The 18,741-nt window shown below is 37.2% G+C and overlaps 1 protein-coding gene across 2 annotated transcripts in view; it reads right to left on the bottom strand.

The window, feature by feature from the left end:
- The window catches only part of mybbp1a (MYB binding protein (P160) 1a), a 23,749-nt gene extending 5,098 nt beyond the window's left edge, over positions 1-18,651 (bottom strand). The window contains exons 1-23 of one of the 2 annotated variants that reach the window (XM_079871766.1): positions 18,392-18,651; positions 17,481-17,576; positions 17,305-17,388; positions 17,120-17,194; positions 16,893-17,000; positions 14,147-14,337; positions 12,105-12,272; positions 10,813-10,930; positions 10,076-10,365; positions 9,368-9,478; positions 9,141-9,266; positions 6,986-7,192; positions 6,759-6,867; positions 6,175-6,262; positions 5,859-6,022; positions 4,464-4,592; positions 4,233-4,370; positions 3,640-3,813; positions 2,638-2,795; positions 1,967-2,101; positions 1,763-1,838; positions 1,550-1,681; positions 2-70 (exon numbers count right to left, since the gene is read on the bottom strand). In XM_079871766.1, the coding sequence (XP_079727892.1) occupies positions 2-70; positions 1,550-1,681; positions 1,763-1,838; positions 1,967-2,101; positions 2,638-2,795; positions 3,640-3,813; positions 4,233-4,370; positions 4,464-4,592; positions 5,859-6,022; positions 6,175-6,262; positions 6,759-6,867; positions 6,986-7,192; positions 9,141-9,266; positions 9,368-9,478; positions 10,076-10,365; positions 10,813-10,930; positions 12,105-12,272; positions 14,147-14,337; positions 16,893-17,000; positions 17,120-17,194; positions 17,305-17,388; positions 17,481-17,576; positions 18,392-18,586 (3,141 nt within the window). In that variant the 5' untranslated portion in view covers positions 18,587-18,651. Of the gene's footprint in view, position 1; positions 71-1,549; positions 1,682-1,762; positions 1,839-1,966; positions 2,102-2,637; positions 2,796-3,639; positions 3,814-4,232; positions 4,373-4,463; positions 4,593-5,858; positions 6,023-6,174; positions 6,263-6,758; positions 6,868-6,985; positions 7,193-9,140; positions 9,267-9,367; positions 9,479-10,075; positions 10,366-10,812; positions 10,931-12,104; positions 12,273-14,146; positions 14,338-16,892; positions 17,001-17,119; positions 17,195-17,304; positions 17,389-17,480; positions 17,577-18,391 lie in introns of both variants that reach the window. The other variant, XM_079871767.1, reaches the window with a different exon arrangement.
- Between the last annotated feature and the right edge of the window lie 90 nt (positions 18,652-18,741).

Genomic DNA, 18,741 nt, shown 5'->3' with positions numbered 1-18,741 from the left:
CCTGCTGATGTTCCCTCAGTCCTCCTGTGATGTTCTCCACAGCTATGTCCAACAGGTTCACACACAACACCTTCAAACACATCACAAATGGATCACTTATGAGTTTTAATGATAGACTATATTTCAAAATTTTTGAGTGGTGTTTTCCAGTGTAAGATGTTCAATCAACATTTAATTCTTTGAACAATTCCCTTCTCAAGTATGAGCAATAGCAATAGTGATGTTTGTTGGTCTTATCAAATCTCACTAATAATGAGCTCTACGTTTAAATAGGGCTGAACAATTAATCAGAATAAAATCAAAATATGGTTTATTGTGATTATCATATCATAAAAGCTGTGATTTAAGTAACTAAATACATTTCAATTTCACAGTGAAGCTTGGGTTGCTTATAATGTGCATCTGGGAACGTATTATGTGTCACAATTTCACCAGGCACTTTACCAGGCGCTTTTAAAGAAAAGCTTTAAGGCCTCCATGTGGTTTTACACCAAAATAAAAGCTTTATTTAATATTTGATGCAGAAATAAGGATATTAATACATAAATATTATTATTGTAATTTTTTCAGTTGTACTGTAAAATAAATTTTTTATTATTATTATTAAATGCTATTCATTTTTTTATTTAATAGCGAAATTGTATTCTTTTTTTAAAGCAATTTTTTTTTGTTTAAAATTTGTATTTAAAGGTGCATTGTGTAAAATTTGGGAGGATCTGTTGACAGAAATGAAGTATCATATACATAACTGTTTTCAGTGGTGTTTAAAGACCTTACTTAATGAACCGTTATGTTTTTATTACCTTAAAATTAGCCATTTCTATCTACACACACCGCGGGTCCCCTTACATTGAAATGCGCCGACATGTTTCTACAGTAGCCCTAAACGGACAAACGCGTTTCGTCACTATGTTGTTCTTCATGCAAAGAAAGCTAGCTAAAGTCATCGAATAAAACACTGAGTCAATGATGAACAAGTAACAATAATATTCACAATAACATATTGTTTTACTGAATAATTAAGTAAACCTAATTTCTTAATTTATCTTTGTAGAGAAGCCTCATTGCTTAACTGGCTACTCTCTGCTGTCTTAGACGAAGACATCTTTTCCTGTCGGCCACCGTAACTTCTGCTGGTTGCAATTCGCAACCCCACCACTAGATGCGCTAAAAATTACACACTGCACCTTTAATCACAATCAGTAAAAATCAGCAGTAGGGGGCGTGACCACTCATGATGGGGAGGAGAGAGAGTGAGCAAGAGGGAGATTTGAAAAAAGACTGTAGAGAGATGGCTGAGAGACATTACAAAAGAGAAAAGGTCAGAGGAATATCACTGGAAAAAGAAAGGTTATGGATCAGGCATTTATCTGCTATGATAAAAGAGACACTCTTGCATTGCGAATTCGTACATTTTGGGGACGGAGCAAGGAGGGGAGGGGTGTGTTTGTTTGAGTTGATTTTAAATATCATCAGTGTTTCTCAGAACTCGCTTACTGCACCTTTAACCATACAATTGATATTTACTATTGAAGTGGTTTAGACTCACAGGGAACCTGATGAAGAGGTCGCTGAACATGGCTCCAGTGAAAGGGCTTTTCCTTCTCGTCATGAAAGACGTCAACGCATTCCTGAAGCAAGTTGTGACCCTCTCAACATCCACTTTACCCATAAACTTTGCCTGCAATTAGCACAAAGTTATTTCATCAAGCTCAGTACTTGGAGATTAGCAACGCTGTATCAGTTTGAGATTGTAGATTACCTGTGACGGTGCGTTTGTCGAGCCCTGTTCGCCGCTCACAACGCCTCTCAACACCTTCAGCAAGTAAAGAGCAGCACTACAAAACAATAACGTAATTTGAACACATAAATATATTCACAATGAACATAAATGAGAGTTTGTATACTACAGACAGAAGTTTTGCCTGCAATATTTGAATAAGCATCAACATCCAGAAGTCATTACCTGAAGTAGTACAGACACACAGATGAGTCTGTCAGTTTCTGGGCTCGACCAATCAGACGCTCAAACATTTCATGAAGCTCCGCCTCTCGCCCATCAACTTCCCTGCAGTAATACTTGCCACGACAGAGTCGGTTCCTGCCAATCAGAGACAGAGCGACAAGCTATAAGAATTGTATGTAAAATGAGGAAAATAAGCAGAATGTTTTCCATGAGCTTTCACTTAAGGAAGCGAATCTCAAACCTATTAAGGAAAATAAAACTGAAATAAAATATAAATATAAGTTGAAGTAAAACTCCTGAAACTAAAACTAAAACAAATCAATTAAAGCTATATATATCTCATATATTACTCTGTAAGTTGTTTACGCTCATTATTATTGTAATGTAATGAGCTTTGATTAGTGAGGTAGTTTAACGCCGTCTCTCATGACACTTTGCAGACTCTGCTGTGTGTGTTCATGTGTGTTGAAGGAGGCGTGGCTTTGGAGACGCTCTGAAGGGAGGGTGGGATCTTATGCTTTCAAAGCTAGCTTGCTATTGCTAGACTCTGAAATTGCCTATCTTACCCTTAAACTAATTTAAAATGAAAACTGAAAATATAAAAATAAAAGCCAATTCAAAATACGAATAAATACTATAATAGTAAATAATACTAAAACAACACTGCTCACCTGAAGATGTCTGCGGCCTTGCGCAGGTAGTCCTGTTCCTGTTGGCTGGTTTCAGAGCTCATCCCGTTCTCGATCACACTAAGCAGCGGTTCCACCATCCCAAGAACCAGAGCACTGCTTCCCTGTTTGTTCAAGAACATCTCCACCATGTCCAGGACCTGAAAATAACACCCCAAATTACTTAAATTAGCCACTGAGAGACAAAACCCACATATTTTAACTACATATTTTTTTTAAATCGACAAGTCACTAATTAGCCTTAAGGAAGCCCTGTATGATTGGGCTGGTTTCAGTTTCACCTGTCCTCAATCGGACATTTTTACAGAATGATTTTTAAAAGTTTGAAAGTTTAAAAGCTCAAAAAACACAACAGCCATATGTCATCCGACTGTATATGGCTGCCACCACAGAGGATTTTGTGGTTCAAACCTTTAAAAAGCACATCATGCAGTCAGATTAAATAATCCTAATCTTTCCTGTGGCTCAAACAGTACAGCGTTGGCAACGCCAAGGTCATGGGTTCAATTCCCAGGGAAAGCAAGAATTGATAAGAATGTAAATGTCTACCTTGAAATGCAATGTAAGTCGCTTTGGATAAAAGCGTTTGCCAAATGTAAATGTAATGTAAATGTAAATAATTAGAAAATATAAAAAAAAAAAAAAAATATATATATATATATATAGTTAACTAACTAAACTCAACCTTGCTAATTTATACAGCACTATAAAAAAATACATTACGATAAAATGTTTTAATAATGTACATTATATATGTGTATGTGTGTGTTGTTGTCATAATACTGCAAGTATTAAAATAAATAACTAGGAGCATATCATTTTTTTTTTAAAGCATAAAACTTCTTTGTTCTATGAACCAGAGAAGAACTACTACTAAAACAATACACATTTTCAAGACCTATAGATACTAATAGATAAGAATAAGATCAAAATAATCCAGTATATATTGATAAATGTGAGACAGTCCAACAGGGCAAGACCTACTTTAATCTTGAAGTCCCGCACGAGGACCTTTTCCTTGCTGATTCTGTCCTTCTCGTCTTTCTTGGCCTGGATCCTTTTCTTCTGCTCCAGGAAGAGAGAAGACAGGCTTCCGTCCAGCTTCATCATCGCCGCATCATCAAGATCATCATCATCACTCCCATCCTCTTCAGTGGCCTAAACATTGTGAATGAGTTGTATAAAACAGGAAGTGAGCAGAGAGCGCTCCCTTTATAATCACTGACTAAGCTCTGCACATTTGCAGAGCCTCGCTTTATGATCAAGGAAGTTGCCTACACTGTGCAATGCGTTTTGAGCGATACTGAGTGGATGCGCCACTGAGTAACTTAAACACCTCTGATTGGCCATTGCGTTCCCCGCTCAACAGACATGTCTGTGATTGGCTGCAATGTTAAAAATGTTGTAAATAGAAACATTTGACGCTCTTCACAGAGAGCTCACACACTGGATTACTTTCTTCATAAACTAAGCTTTAAATACACAATATTACAAAATTTTATATCGTCAGAAAAGATGTTGCAATAATATCTGCAATATTCATTGTAACGCCCAGGCGTTCATTTATTTGTTCATACCAGAGCATTCTGACCCTGCAGAACCTTCATCAACTCCAATCGGAAGTTCTGATCAACCTCTCCTCCTTCCTCCATGGCTTCATCCTCATCATCATCATCTTCATCATCATCATCTGAGGAATCAGAACCCTCTTCATCCTGATGTAATTTAAAAAAGAGAGGCGAGAACATTTTTTAATTTACCGATTTATTTGGTTTGATGCGATAAATATTCATGTTGATCAGTCTCACCTCCTCTTCCTCTTCCTCTTCTTCTTCTTTGTCATCTAGCTCTTCCTCATCTTTTTGTTTTCTCTTTTTGTCTTTCTCATCAGTAACCATAACACCACTTTCATCCTCATCCTTGCTGGGGTCCAGAACCTAAAAATCAACAAGAAATCAAAACAGACCCCATTAACTTTCTTAATAAATTGTCTGCATCTTATTCTGCACAAATAATCACATGTACGTTATTTCAAAAGAAAAAACACACACACGTGGATGGGGAAATGTAGAATTAACCGATAATAAAATCACAGGATCTTACAGGAAAAACACAGGATCTTAACATCCATGATCCAATCACCCCGCCCTTCACTATTTCCAGAAGAATGTTCGCTCAGAAATACATCACATTATGGAAGCTAAACGTATTGTGGGTCAAATTAAAGGTGTAAAGTTAAGAAAACTGTCTGTTTATTATAAATTATACTATCTAGCAAAGACAATGAAGAAGCTCTTTTAAAGCTCACATTGACAGAATCTGTAAGTAAGCTACAATTAAAAAAAACTATTTAAAAAATGGGTCACACTTTAGTTTAGGGTCCAATTCTCACTATCAACTATGACTTTTACCTCAAACTCCTAATTACTGCTTATTAATAGCTAGTAAGGTAGTTGTTAAGTTTAGGTATTGGATGAAATTAAAGGGATAGTTCACTCAAAAATGAAAATTCTGTCATCATTTACTCTCTCATTTCGTTCTAAAGCTGTATGAGGCTCTTTCTTCTGTTGATTACAAAAGATGATATTTTTAAGATTGTTGGTAATCAAACAGTTGATGGTAGACACTGACTTTTTTTTCCTACTATGGAAGTCAATGACTACCTTTACCAACATTCTTTAAAATATCTTAAGAAACTTAACTTAAAGAAACTCATTCAGGTTTTGAATTTTTAGGTGAACTATCCCCTTTAAGGGTTGTAGAATATGGTCATGCAGAATAAGGCAGAATAATAATATGCGCTTTATATTTACTAATAAACAGCCAATATTCTAGTAACATGCATGCTAATAAGCAACTACTTCATAGTGAGAATAGGACCCTAAAATAAAGTGTTACCAAAAAGTGTTTTCGCAAATTTAAATAAACATGAAATAAAATATAAATATTAAATGAAAAACTTTTTTTTTTAAGATAAATGTCGCCTTGGCAACTAACTTAAATAAAAATAAAAATAAAAAAAAAGTACTAAAATTACTAAAGCTAAAACTGAAAAAATAAAATAAATAAAGTAATATAGTAAACGAATAAAATGTCAAAACCACATAAAAATAAATAAATAAAAAGCTCAATTCTAAATATTAATAAAAACTACAATAGTATATATTACAACAGTAAAAAAGCACTGTTCAATAGTCTCTTACGTTCAGGATGGAGCTGAGAGCTCCTTGGGTGAGGTGAGGGCAGATACGGTTAAACACAGCTTTACACACACAGCGAATGAGTCGACTGGGCTGAGACAGGAGTGACAACAGGATCTCAACAACCACCTCCACCCAGTGCGGCTCCTCGTCTGAGCCCTTGCCATCTGTAACACACACACACCATTAGTGCATAAACACAACACGCACAATGAACAAACACACATCAGGAATTATGGATCACAAATCAATAACAGAAGCCGAAACATTGGCCGTATTTCATTAAATCCATTAACATCACTGAACCGCTCCAACTTACTTGCTTTCTTCTTTTTGGATTTCTTAGCTTGAGCTTTCTCCATGCAAGTCCGCAAATCATTCAACAGTTCCAAACTTTCTTCTGGAGCCTGGAGCGAGGAAAGAACATCAACACTTCTGTCAAGATCACAAAATATAGGCAGTAAAACAGTCTTCAGAACTTTCTGAAATCAGTCCACAGTCGTTCTGTTTGGTTTATCTGGAACAGGAATGTAAAGCACATGATCTTTTGTAGTACTCAATATCCAAAAACTATTTTCAAGCAGCAAAATGAATATGTATTAACAAAAAGACCATGCACAACAAGGATATAGAAAATAATTAACAGATGAATAAATAATTAATAAAGTGTCAGTTGCGTAGCTTTTATATTTTATATGTTATATAAATATTTTATTTGTTTACCAGCATGCCACGTGACAATTAATCGACATCAGAGAAACATGAACGTGAATGCGTAGTTAAATTGTTAAATATGAACAAAAAATCTAAGAAGAATTTCAAAAATATATTGGGTGGGTGACAAAAGTTTGGGAACTCCTGATCTAATACACCAGGCATTTTTTAAGCCAGAAAGATCCAAACCTTGAACATCTGAATCCCAACGAGGAGGAAGAGGTGCTGGAACGCTGTGTGTTCAGGTGAAGAAGACTTCTTTGCTTTTTTCCTCAAGGCTTCCACTGATTCCAGCATACTGAAAACACACACACAGACATAACACAAAACACACTTTAGTTTGCATTTAATCAGTCATATTGTGGAAAACAGCTTTTTTCTTTATATTATAAGTAGTGTTTTGTAGGATAGGTCACCTGTCCCAGCCCTGTCTCTGCTCTGAACTGAACCTCTGAACACTCTGAACGTATTTGCTCTGGTTGAGGAGCATGGCGGCGTACTGCACCAGACAGTAAATCCACATGGTTCCGTCTGCTTTAACACCCAGATTCCTCCTGGGGTTCAGTCCCTCCACCTCAGGCGAATCTCCTAACACAGCCATTGTGTTCAGGCCCTGCAGAAGACTGGAGGAGATGGAGTTCGTTTAATTTAAAGGTGCAGTATGTAATATTAACAGCTAGTGGTTGAACTGGGAACTGCAGTTGAAATTCTAAATATTTTGAAAGTAAATAAAGTTGTTTCTCCCGCACATCCACCTCAGACTCGACGCTCAAGCATTTAGACAGATTGAGGACATGCAACAAGGACAAGAACAAGAACATTGAAGTTCACCGTAAACTGATTTATCAGCATTTTAATTTGCCTCTGGAAATAGAGCTGTTTAGATGGACGCCGATTATCTTTTTTTTTATTAAACATGCTATGGTATTTTTATGCTTTACTAAAGTAAAGAGTTCGTCGAGACAAACTTTAAGTTGGCTTGAGAAAGTAGTTTACTACAGTAAAAAAAAAAAAAAACATACAGCACCTTTAATTTAATTATATTTATTAATTTAATTAACATTTAGAAGAAAAAAAATCTCTGTAAAAAATGCTCTTTATGACGACTTTTTTTTAATTTCCAAAATTGTATTTAATTCTAATATTGCCTTTTTATTAGTTATCATCAGCCATATTTACTAGGGCTGCACAATATATCGAAATTATCAAAATATCGCTAATGTATATTTCGCAATATGCATATCGCAACAGCTTGCAATAACTGGGGTCATGGACAAAAGACAAAGAGAAAATCACTCACCGCTCTTGGCTGAATAACTTTTGTAGCTTTAATAAGAATCAGTATATATTTATTTCATACAGTCAAATTTAAGCAGTGTTTTATTTCTACATCTGATTATTCAGTTTCTGTTGTTAAATAAACCTAATGTAGGATAACCTGAAACCCTAAACCCAGTGGTTTACACTGATGTTAACATAACACTTCTTATGCTACAGTAAAACACTGATGTTCACTTTCAGAAGTTGTAGGGATGTTTTCTTGTCACAAAAAGAATGTGAAACACGTATGTAGGTTATATAATTTTAAATATATTTTAAAGATAATTTAAGTTTATTTTACACACTTTAAGCATTATCATATCGCATATCGAATATCGCATTATTTAATGAGTTATCGCATATCGCATTTTTCTAATAATTACTGGCATCAGCAAATCGCTAATTTGGAACAAGACTAACATAGCCAGTGATACATTACATTAGCCTGGGAAAACCCAGACAACTTCCGGCAAATTTAGATTTGCTCTGCAAGTAGTCTGGCAAAGAGCTCATTCAAGCCCATTTCCATGGCCTCGAAATCACGGCACCAATCAGAAACGTTGAGGCGGGCTTTACAAGATGACGATCACTCTGATTGGTTTTAGGTCTAGCCTATCCAATTGCGCCCAGAGGCATTTGAGCGACGTCCACTCCGTTGGTGAAGCGCACCAACTTTTAAATGCATTATTATATTCAAATTGCAAACACATGAGGACAGTCGCCATGAAAGACCCACTGGCAGATGAACGTGCAACTACATTTCTCTCTGAAACGGTAGGAAATTAAATTAGATTTAATAGAGGATTTTAACTGTGACAAGATGATTGACAGGGCAGTTTACGTGACAGGATGCACGCGACAGATCAGTCCGATAAAGGTGACGAAGTAGCATGTCCCAAAGCTTGCCTACTTTTTTGCTACACATTCAAAAGTAAATACATTTTCTTCACAAAAAGAGTACATACTTTTATGGCGTAGTGTAACTTTGGGACGCAGCATATGGCTTTACACGATGCCGATCACTCTGATTGGTTTTAGGTCTATCCAATTGCGCCCAGAGGCATTTGAGCGACGTCCGTTGGTGACGCCCCTTTGGAAATGAGTTATTAAAGGAGCTTTGCCAGACCATAACTCAGTTACTACTGAGAATGGTCTGGTTTTAACCAGGCTAACATTACATGGGAATAGTTCTAGACAATTAAACATACTAATAAAACATGTATGGTGTGCCGGTGATAACAGAAATCAGACCTATAGAAGGCTGCAGAGAGGGTGGCTCGTGTTTGTTGATCTATGGGCACTGAAAAGGCCTGCGCTGTCTCAGGGACTTCTGGGGTGGGTTTCTTCACATCAAAGAAGCCGTGGAAGAAGATAAACCTACAGGAGAAAGATAAAACATCACAATACCATCCATTCATATCAGTATACATGCCAGGTAGAGACCATTGGTGAAATATTAATATAAAATATAAATATACCTAGCCATTTTCATGACGAGATCCTCCTGCTTCTTAATCTGATGGTTTTCCACAATGAAAGTGAGGCGTGGAATGATCCATTTACGAAACCTGGCAACACAGCTGTCACTCCTACAGCACGAGGTAAAATAGAAGAAATATGAAACTGACATAAGGAAAATGCCTGAACGGTGACAAAAAATAAAAAAATTACCCTTGATTTGAAAATTAACATTGATACAAAAATTATCAAATAATTGTTAAAACAAATAATTTCACTTCATTTATTTAATAATAACAACAATAATAAATATATGCTATTTAAACAAATAAAAACTATTATTAATTATAATATTTTTATTTGATAAAATAAAAAAATACTATTATTATAGTTAACTAGAACGGAAACAATTAAAAACGGTTTCTGTTAATTGAAATAAAATACAAAATTAGATTAAAAAAATTATAACATGGCGACTGAAGTACTAAAACTGATATAAAATATTAAATTAATAAAAATATCAAAAACACAACAAAACTACTAAAACTAAAATGAAAGCTGAAAATATCAAATAAAAGCGAATTCAAAGTATGAATAAAATTATAACAGTATATAAATAATACTAAAATAAAACCAACCCCATAACATCAATTCTGATTTGTCGAAGTTGATACTTTTCCCCCCAAAACCTCTCATCTTAATTCTTGTAAAACACCGTGTAAACTCACTCTGGTCCAGACTCTTGGCTTCCTTTCTGTCTGCGGGTGCTGAAGTCCAGACAATTCTCCAGCTGTGGCTTGCAGAACGCCTCCATCAGCCACTCCACGTACCGCTCCAGTGCCGACGGAACCACGTGCTCCAGAACCTTCCAGTAGGACGGGACCACTGGGTAGCCCTGGTTGGTGAGCTGGGTGAAGCTGAGCATCACTGTGAGCTGTTTGTCAGCGTCAGGGCAGCCCTGCATGAACTCGCTCACGTACTTCTCCATTTCTGGAGCAAACTTGAATCGGTCTGGCAACTGAAGGGAGAGACGAGCAATAAACATACAATCTGATGACACAAGGAATGAAACACAAGCTTATTATAGAGACGGACGATTAATCGTTACAAGCGTGAACTCTTGATTCAAACACCCACGTTATCTTATTCCTAAATGACAACAGTGTCTACATTCAAATCTGTACGCAAAAAATTGAAAGGAAAAACTTTTCCGTTTTTAGTACATTGTTGTCGTTTAAACGTACCTTAAGATTGCATCAATTACATAGATTACACTAGTATGTGGTGACAAGTAACAGTTTTTTGTCATTGAATGTGAAGTGAGGTCTTTATGAGCAAGTCATTGAATTATTTATTTAATTGATTTAAAAAATCTACAGATTTTCCTCTTTAAAGTAAAAACAATGGATGCTATCATTGTCATCAATCACATGAAACATATACATAACCAAACATAAAGACAGACCTGTGCGGACAGTATGTGTTCACCGTAATGTCTCATCACATCACCGGACAACACAAACTCAAGCTGAGGGATCGACAGCAGCGGCAAGGATGCGGCCAGCAACCGGAAACTCAAATAACTGACAGATAGAGAGACAAAGAGACTATTATTTAAGCCAATTCAATTATTTAACTTACCGGTAAAATAAATAAAATACATTTTAAATAAATAAAATGAATAAATAAATAAATAGAATCAAAAATAAATAAATTAATAAAATGAATCAACAATAAATACATACATACATACAAGTAAACTACATTTTAAATAAATAAACATGCATACATAAAAATGTCAAGCGAGCAGGGCAAATACATTCCAAAACAATACAAAAATGTTCATTATTATTATTATGCAGTTGGTTGATTTGAAGAACACAATCGACACCAACCAAGATGAACAATATCGGCTAACTTAAAGGGATATTACACCGCTTGAAAGATGAATGTGTATTTAAATTGGGTCATTTATGTAGTAGAAATGTGAAATTATTTTAGAAGTTGGTGTCTTCTAGACTGAGAAAAGCCAGAATATGTATTTTTGGCTCATGTGGATGAAAGACAACAACTCCCAGAATGCACTTGCTTCGCTGCCCTACGAGGCCACTCCCAAGACACGCCTACCGGTTACAGAGGGCAGTATCGGGAGAAATGATACAACTAGGCTACTAGTCGACTCGAAACTGAAAAGACGCTGTTTTATGGTGAGATCCCCCTATGGGTGGGTTGAAGACATGCGGGACGAGCTCCTCCTACTGGCTGGAGTCTCTCGCCTCTGGACACAAAAGCCTCTGGTGACGCTAAAATGCTAAATGACAATTTTTGCCTCATCTGAGGTTTTTTCCAGACACACAATACAGAAATCTCTCGTCTCAGGGGGACATGAGGGAGGGAAGCACAGTCATTCCAAAATACTACCGGGTTTCTACTGATACAAAGCTTAATACTAATCGGTGAAGTATCCCTTTAAATGCTTGAAAACATTCTAGGCTGTGTTTCCCAAAAGCATCGTAAGCCTAAGTTGATCGTAGAGGCCATTGCTGGCAATTGTTCTACGATTATTTTAGGCTTATAATGCTTTTGGGAAACGCAGCCCTACACATTTACATTAAAAAAGGATTCATTTGCATATCAATATGTGTCATAATTACGTGGAAAATAACCTTTCATGAAGTGAGGCGTGTCCATATCTGGCTGCATATTAAACAAACTAAAACTAGCAGGTTAAGGTTTGACTACCCATGTAAAACTCACTGTGTGGGTCCAGGCATCTCTGACATCATGCCTCTGATGATGGCATCCGTCCAGAACATCTCGAAGTTGTCCTCTCGCAGAGACGCCTGCAGCAAATCCAAAGCGACCGGGGGCAGAATGTTCTCCTTCTTCACAGAGCGAGCGGCCATCTTTAAAACCTCCACTAACCTGGGAGCGCACATCAACAATATTAACAAAACAAGAAAGCACACAAAATACGAGCGTGTTTTCAACCTACCATGTGTAAAACAACATTTTAGCTCTTTCAAATAGAATTCAACACAAAAAACACAAAACAATTAAACCACATCTTAAAGATCTCATTTAATTAAATGAGTAAATGTATGTGGATATGTGTATCAAAATTGTAATGTGTGTGTGTACAGGTATATGGGAGATAAACTCTGCTATGTTTTTTTTAATATATATTGTTTTTAATATATATTGTGTTTATATATATGAAGACTTCAGATGCAAAAGCCTCTAAGTGCCATCTGAAATGTTCTTCTAGAATGATCATTTTTATCAAGCTTGTATGTTTATGTTCAGTTATTTCACTTAAATGGCAATGAAAATGACCCATTAATTGTCATTAAAGTGAAATTACTGAACTTAACCAAACGAGCTTGATAAAAATGATCATTTTAGAGGAAAATTTCAGATGGCACTTAGAGGCTTTTGCATCTTAAGTCTTCATAATATATATATTAGAGGTGGGCATAGATTAATTTTTTTAATCTAGATTAATCTAGATTAATTTAGAAATTAATCTAGATTAATCTAGATTAAAATGGCTCATTTGAATTCTGCCGAAGGCATTCAGAGTATGTGTGCTATCCAAATAATGACTATAAAAGTAAGTCTTTGAGAACGGGTTTCTCAAGCCAGGTGGCGCATTAGACCAGGGGCTCATCTCCTGTTTCCAAAATGCATCACAAACTGCTTGAGAAAGCTGTTCTACTCATAGACTGTAAAAGGTTACTACTGTACTGTTACCGTCCGTAGGCAACATTAGGTAGGCCTATGTTATTATCAACTACTATAGGCTATCAATTAGGGATGGGCGATATGGCCTAAAATCCATATTGTGATATACATTGCAGCCTCTTGCGATAACGATATTATAATAAAACCATTTCAGAACAGGTTACACAGACCCTGCTAAACAACTGCTGTTTTTTTTGTTTTTTTGTTTTTTGAAAGGGTGTATGTAGTTTTGAGAACATATATTGTGCAAAACTGTAAGTATACAACATAATTTTGCAGATAAATCAAATTTAAGTACACTAGCTGCAGAGACTTAAGTAGGTCTAATGTTTATTATGGCTTGGAGCTTATGAAACCCCAAATTTAAAATTAGAATATTGTCTAACTGATGTCTTTTCAGTTAAAAAGAAACACAACAACGATTCTTAAAATCGGGCGCTTTTAATAAAAAGAGATTATGTGCTACACCACTCACTAAGATATATTGGGAATAATACGCGCGCGCTGGTATTCAGTGATATGTTTCGTTTTGAATTTGAGGTGGTAGAACGGATTAGTCGTGTGTTAACTTACCGAACTGTTACACCACACAGTCTACGTCGGACGGCTTAAATACAAACCAAGTCCAAATAATGGATGTTGCACGGATCTTTTACACCAGCTTTCACTTTCAGCCGTGTTTACTTAAGATGACGACGAATATGATGCGTTGCAGCCGGGTGTTCCTCGCGGCCGCGGGTAGATTGCGTCATCATAGCTTGTGTAGCTTGAGCCAGCTCCCAACGCTCCCAACCCAACTTGGAGAATAGATTAACGGCGATATTTTTTTTATCGCGCGATAAGAGTCTCGCGTTAACGCAGCGCGTTAACGCCGATAACGGCCCACCACTAATATATATATTTTATTTTTTTATTGCTCGAAATAAACTTCAATCAATCAAATTAAATAAACTGAAACAATTCAACTTTTTTTTGCACATTAAAAAATCTCTGAAAGCAAAGGCAAAACAACACACAGAGAAAGAAAGCAGAAAAGGAGAGTTCGACACACTCACTTGGGCATGTTCTCTTTAGTGATGACTGTTGTGGTTCCCAATATTTTCTTGAGTTTTTTGGGCTTGAGCACCGAGGGGAACTTGTGCAGGGCCACCAGGAGGAGCTCCAGCTGCTCGGGGGTTTGGAGGGCAGAGGTCAGGTCCGACTGCAGGGCGCTCAAGAGCACCTCTTCAAACACGTCCTTCGATGTCTAAACAACAAAACACAACGCAAATTAAACATTACATGTAACATATACACTTTATTATTAGTGTGTATAATGTATAGAATACAAATTAATAGTATTAGTATTAACATTTCTATATTAATTTGTATAATAATAATACTTTTATAATTACTGTTTTCAATATATTAATATGTTTTTAACAGCTTTTCTGTAGCTCAAACAGTACAGCGTTGACGCTTGCAACGCAAAGGTCATGGGTTCGATTCCCAGGGAAAGCAAGAACTGATAAGAATGTAAAAATGTGTACCTTGAAATGCAATGTATGTCGCTTTGGATAAAAGCGTCCGCCAAATGCATAAATGTAAATGTAATATGAATATTATTATAATTATAAGTGTATAATTAATGCCATAGATATTTGTACTGCTATTGGGGAGCCCAAAAGCACCTCTTCAAGAGCTATTATATTCAACTGCAATTTATTTCCTTTCCAGATACAATATTTACACTCAAATAAAAGCTGAAATGTTTGTATACAACTCAGTTGCACATAAACGCTTCTTCATGGCAAATTTATTCAAACATACATACATACACTCACCTAAAGGATTATTAGGAACACCATACTAATACTGTGTTTGACCCCCTTTCGCCTTCAGAACTGCCTTAATTCTCCGTGGCATTGATTCAACAAGGTGCTGAAAGCATTCTTTAGAAATGTTGGCCCATATTGATAGGATAGCATCTTGCAGTTGATGGAGATTTGTGGGATGCACATCCAGGGCACGAAGCTCCCGTTCCACCACATCCCAAAGATGCTCTATTGGGTTGAGATCTGGTGACTGTGGGGGCCATTTTAGTACAGTGAACTCATTGTCATGTTCAAGAAACCAATTTGAAATGATTCGAGCTTTGTGACATGGTGCATTATCCTGCTGGAAGTAGCCATCAGAGGATGGGTACATGGTGGTCATAAAGGGATGGACATGGTCAGAAACAATGCTCAGGTAGGCCGTGGCATTTAAACGATGCCCAATTGGCACTAAGTGTGCCAAGAAAACATCCCCCACACCATTACACCACCACCACCAGCCTGCACAGTGGTAACAAGGCATGATGGATCCATGTTCTCATTCTGTTTACGCCAAATTCTGACTCTACCATCTGAATGTCTCAACAGAAATCAAGACTCATCAGACCAAGCAACATTTTTCCAGTCTTCAACTGTCCAATTTTGGTGAGCTTGTGCAAATTGTAGCCTCTTTTTCCTATTTTTCACGAGTTCACACTTACAAATAAGTCAGATAGAATAAATGCGTATTTGGCATGCTGTCCGAGGAGAGGGCTCCGGGCTCGGTATTTGGCCCGAACCCAGAGTACTCCCCCCGTATTCCTGGCTGTGAAAGAACAAGCCAAGAGTGAGGAGTCGGGGTGGTGGAGGGATGCTGAAAACTGTCAAGGAAGTTAGGTGAGTTGACAGAGTGAATATATATATGCTTCCTCTCATGCTGATAAGGTAGACATGGTAATTGTTTGATGAGTTGATTGATTGATTGATTTATTGCTTGATTATTTGAACGTGCTCCTCCCGAACTTTGTTAATAAAACATCATGTAGTGGAGATGAGTGGTACCCGGTGGGGTCTTCTGCTGTTGTAGCCCATCCGCCTCAAGGTTCTGCGTGTTGTGGCTTCACAAATACTTTGCTGCATACCTCGGTTGTAACGAGTGGTTATTTCAGTCAAAGTTGCTCTTCTATCAGCTTGAATCAGTCGGCCCATTCTCCTCTGACCTCTAGCATCAACAAGGCATTTTCGCCCACAGGACTGCCGCATACTGGATGTTTTTCCCTTTTCACACCATTCTTTGTAAACCCTAGAAATGTTTGTGCGTGAAAATCCCAGTAACTGAGCAGATTGTGAAATACTCAGACCGGCCCGTCTGGCACCAACAACCATGCCACGCTCAAAATTGCTTAAATCACCTTTCTTTCCCATTCTGACATTCAGTTTGGAGATCAGGAGATTGTCTTGACCAGGACCACACCCCTAAATGCATTGAAGCAACTGCCATGTGATTGGTTGATTAGATAATTGCATTAATGAGAAATTGAACAGGTGTTCCTAATAATCCTTTAGGTGAGTGTATAATTAACAGTAAATAGCTCTTCTCTAGTGTTTTTAATAGCTAAAGGAACTGTGGACACTGGATGACTTCCCTAAGTGATATTGCCGTTTTATTGACTTTCCGTGGTTGAAACGCAGATTGAGCGATTGCATGAGACATGATATGGATTTCGGTGAGTCGTACTGTATCTTTCAACATACTTTCTGATATTCATGCATGTTTTTCAAGATATGACTTGTATTAAAGTGCAGCTGCTGTTTGAACTGAGGCGCTACGGCGATCTGTCACGTCACATTTACGAGCGTCAACCCGCCATTTACTGTTTGGGTTTCGTGATAAAATGGACAGAATTTGAAAGCTGAGACTTTGTTTCTTATCAGAAGTAACAGAGCACAAAGCTCTTTGCGATTACTGGATGAGAGACTCGCTACAAATAATGGGAGCTTTAATCACCTCTGACAGGATGTCCACCATGGTTTTTCTGGGCAGGTCTTTCAGGTGTTCTCTGTACTGGGACAGACTCTGGAGGAGCTGGACACACTCCAGCATGACCTGCGGATCCTGGGAGACAGAAAGAGATCATGAACACAAATGAGTGTTTATATGCATCCCAAATGCCATCATAAATAATACGCAAATTAAGAATTATGTGATGTAACACAATCCTCAGCGTCTCTTACCTTATGCAGACGTGTGGACTGAGACAGGGCGAGCACCCCGAAGAAATTCCCAAATGCTGCATTTCTGATGAATTTCTGTTAAAAGAATCAAAGCACGACAAGATCGGTGATCGTGAATATGACAGATTAATGATTAGAATAATAAAATATGGACTAATGAGGGTTCCTCATTAAAAAAAACTCACCTTTTTGGCTGTCTGCAGATTGTGCTTTTCTTTGACGCAGTCTAGTGTGGATTTCAGCGAGATCTCCTCAAATACACTCAGCAGCTTCAGACAAGAAACAATAACAGTCGATTACATAACTAATGACTGCTATATAAGGAAAAACGTGAAGATAAAACTTGAATGGCTAAAAATACCTGAGCGAGAGCCACACTGTATCCTGATCGAGCATCTTCTCTTGTGTGAGAAAGACCATCCACTAGTCTCTTCAGTGAATACTTCAACTCATCCGCCTAGAAGAAAGCACAGAACAGAAACACTGAGGAAACATATAAATATACGCCATCATCTAGAATCCACTGACTTTATTACGCAAGGTCATTTGATCAGTTTAGCATTCTTCAACTACGAGCGCTTTTGAAAACATATGTGGATAACAGATAGATAATATAGATAGATAAACAGATGGATGGATTTTAGATAGATGATGGATAGGCTAGATGGATTTTACATAGATAAACAGAGGGATAGATGGAATGATTTTAGATAGATAGATAGATAGATAGATAGATAGATAGATAGATAGATAGAAATACGTGACAGAATAGATAGATAGATAGATAGATAGATAGATAGAATAGAAATATGTGACAGGACAGATAGATAGATAGATAGATAGATAGATAGATAGATAGATAGGATAGAAATATGTGACAGGATAGATAGATAGATAGATAGATAGATATAGAATAGAAATATGTGACAGAATAGAAAGTCTTCATATTTGTCATAGAGGGAGAAACTAAAACCATTTTAAAACTCTAAATAATGGGAAAATGTGGTAAATTAAAACTGTTTTCCCCCTCTTTCTCTTTAAATCATCTTGTCTGGAGTTTGTGGATATTAAAGTTTTCATAAATAAAAAAATCCCCCATATACAACAGCCTCATGAAACCCACGTGTGTACGTCAACAACCAAACCAGAACACAGTATTCAGGCAATGACAGCTTATTACATCGGGTGATAAAACAGCACTAACGACCAGCTCTAGCTAAGAACAATATTGATTAACAGTGATCAGCCAATATTAATATGATGACTTCATACCTTCTCGCTCTGCTTCAGGTGTTCAATCAGATCCTCTATCGCTTTGAGGCGGATGTCTCGCTCGGGTTTCGCGATGTCCCAGAAATAATCCAGAAACTGTCGGTTCTGATTGAGAATGCCTTTAGCATCGGTAACTTTGGGTCGCACGGTGGTGTTCTCGATCTCTCCCATCTCTCCCTGCATCACTGCAACCATCACGAGAGTGTGGCGCACACGTGTGGGGAGGTCGCCAAGACGTTTTCTTCCGGGGTTAACTTCCGCGCAGTGAATTCAAAATAAAAGTCTCAAACCAGAAACTGAACAAATAAAAGCTTCATTCTCCAAAACTAAATAATAAAGATCAGGAATCG

This window comes from Squalius cephalus (assembly GCF_949319135.1).
Source record: "Squalius cephalus genome assembly, chromosome: 5".
Lineage (NCBI taxonomy): Eukaryota > Metazoa > Chordata > Actinopteri > Cypriniformes > Leuciscidae > Squalius > Squalius cephalus.
The sequence above is the reverse complement of the archived record's forward strand: the minus strand, read 5'-3'. Positions and strand labels throughout refer to the sequence as shown.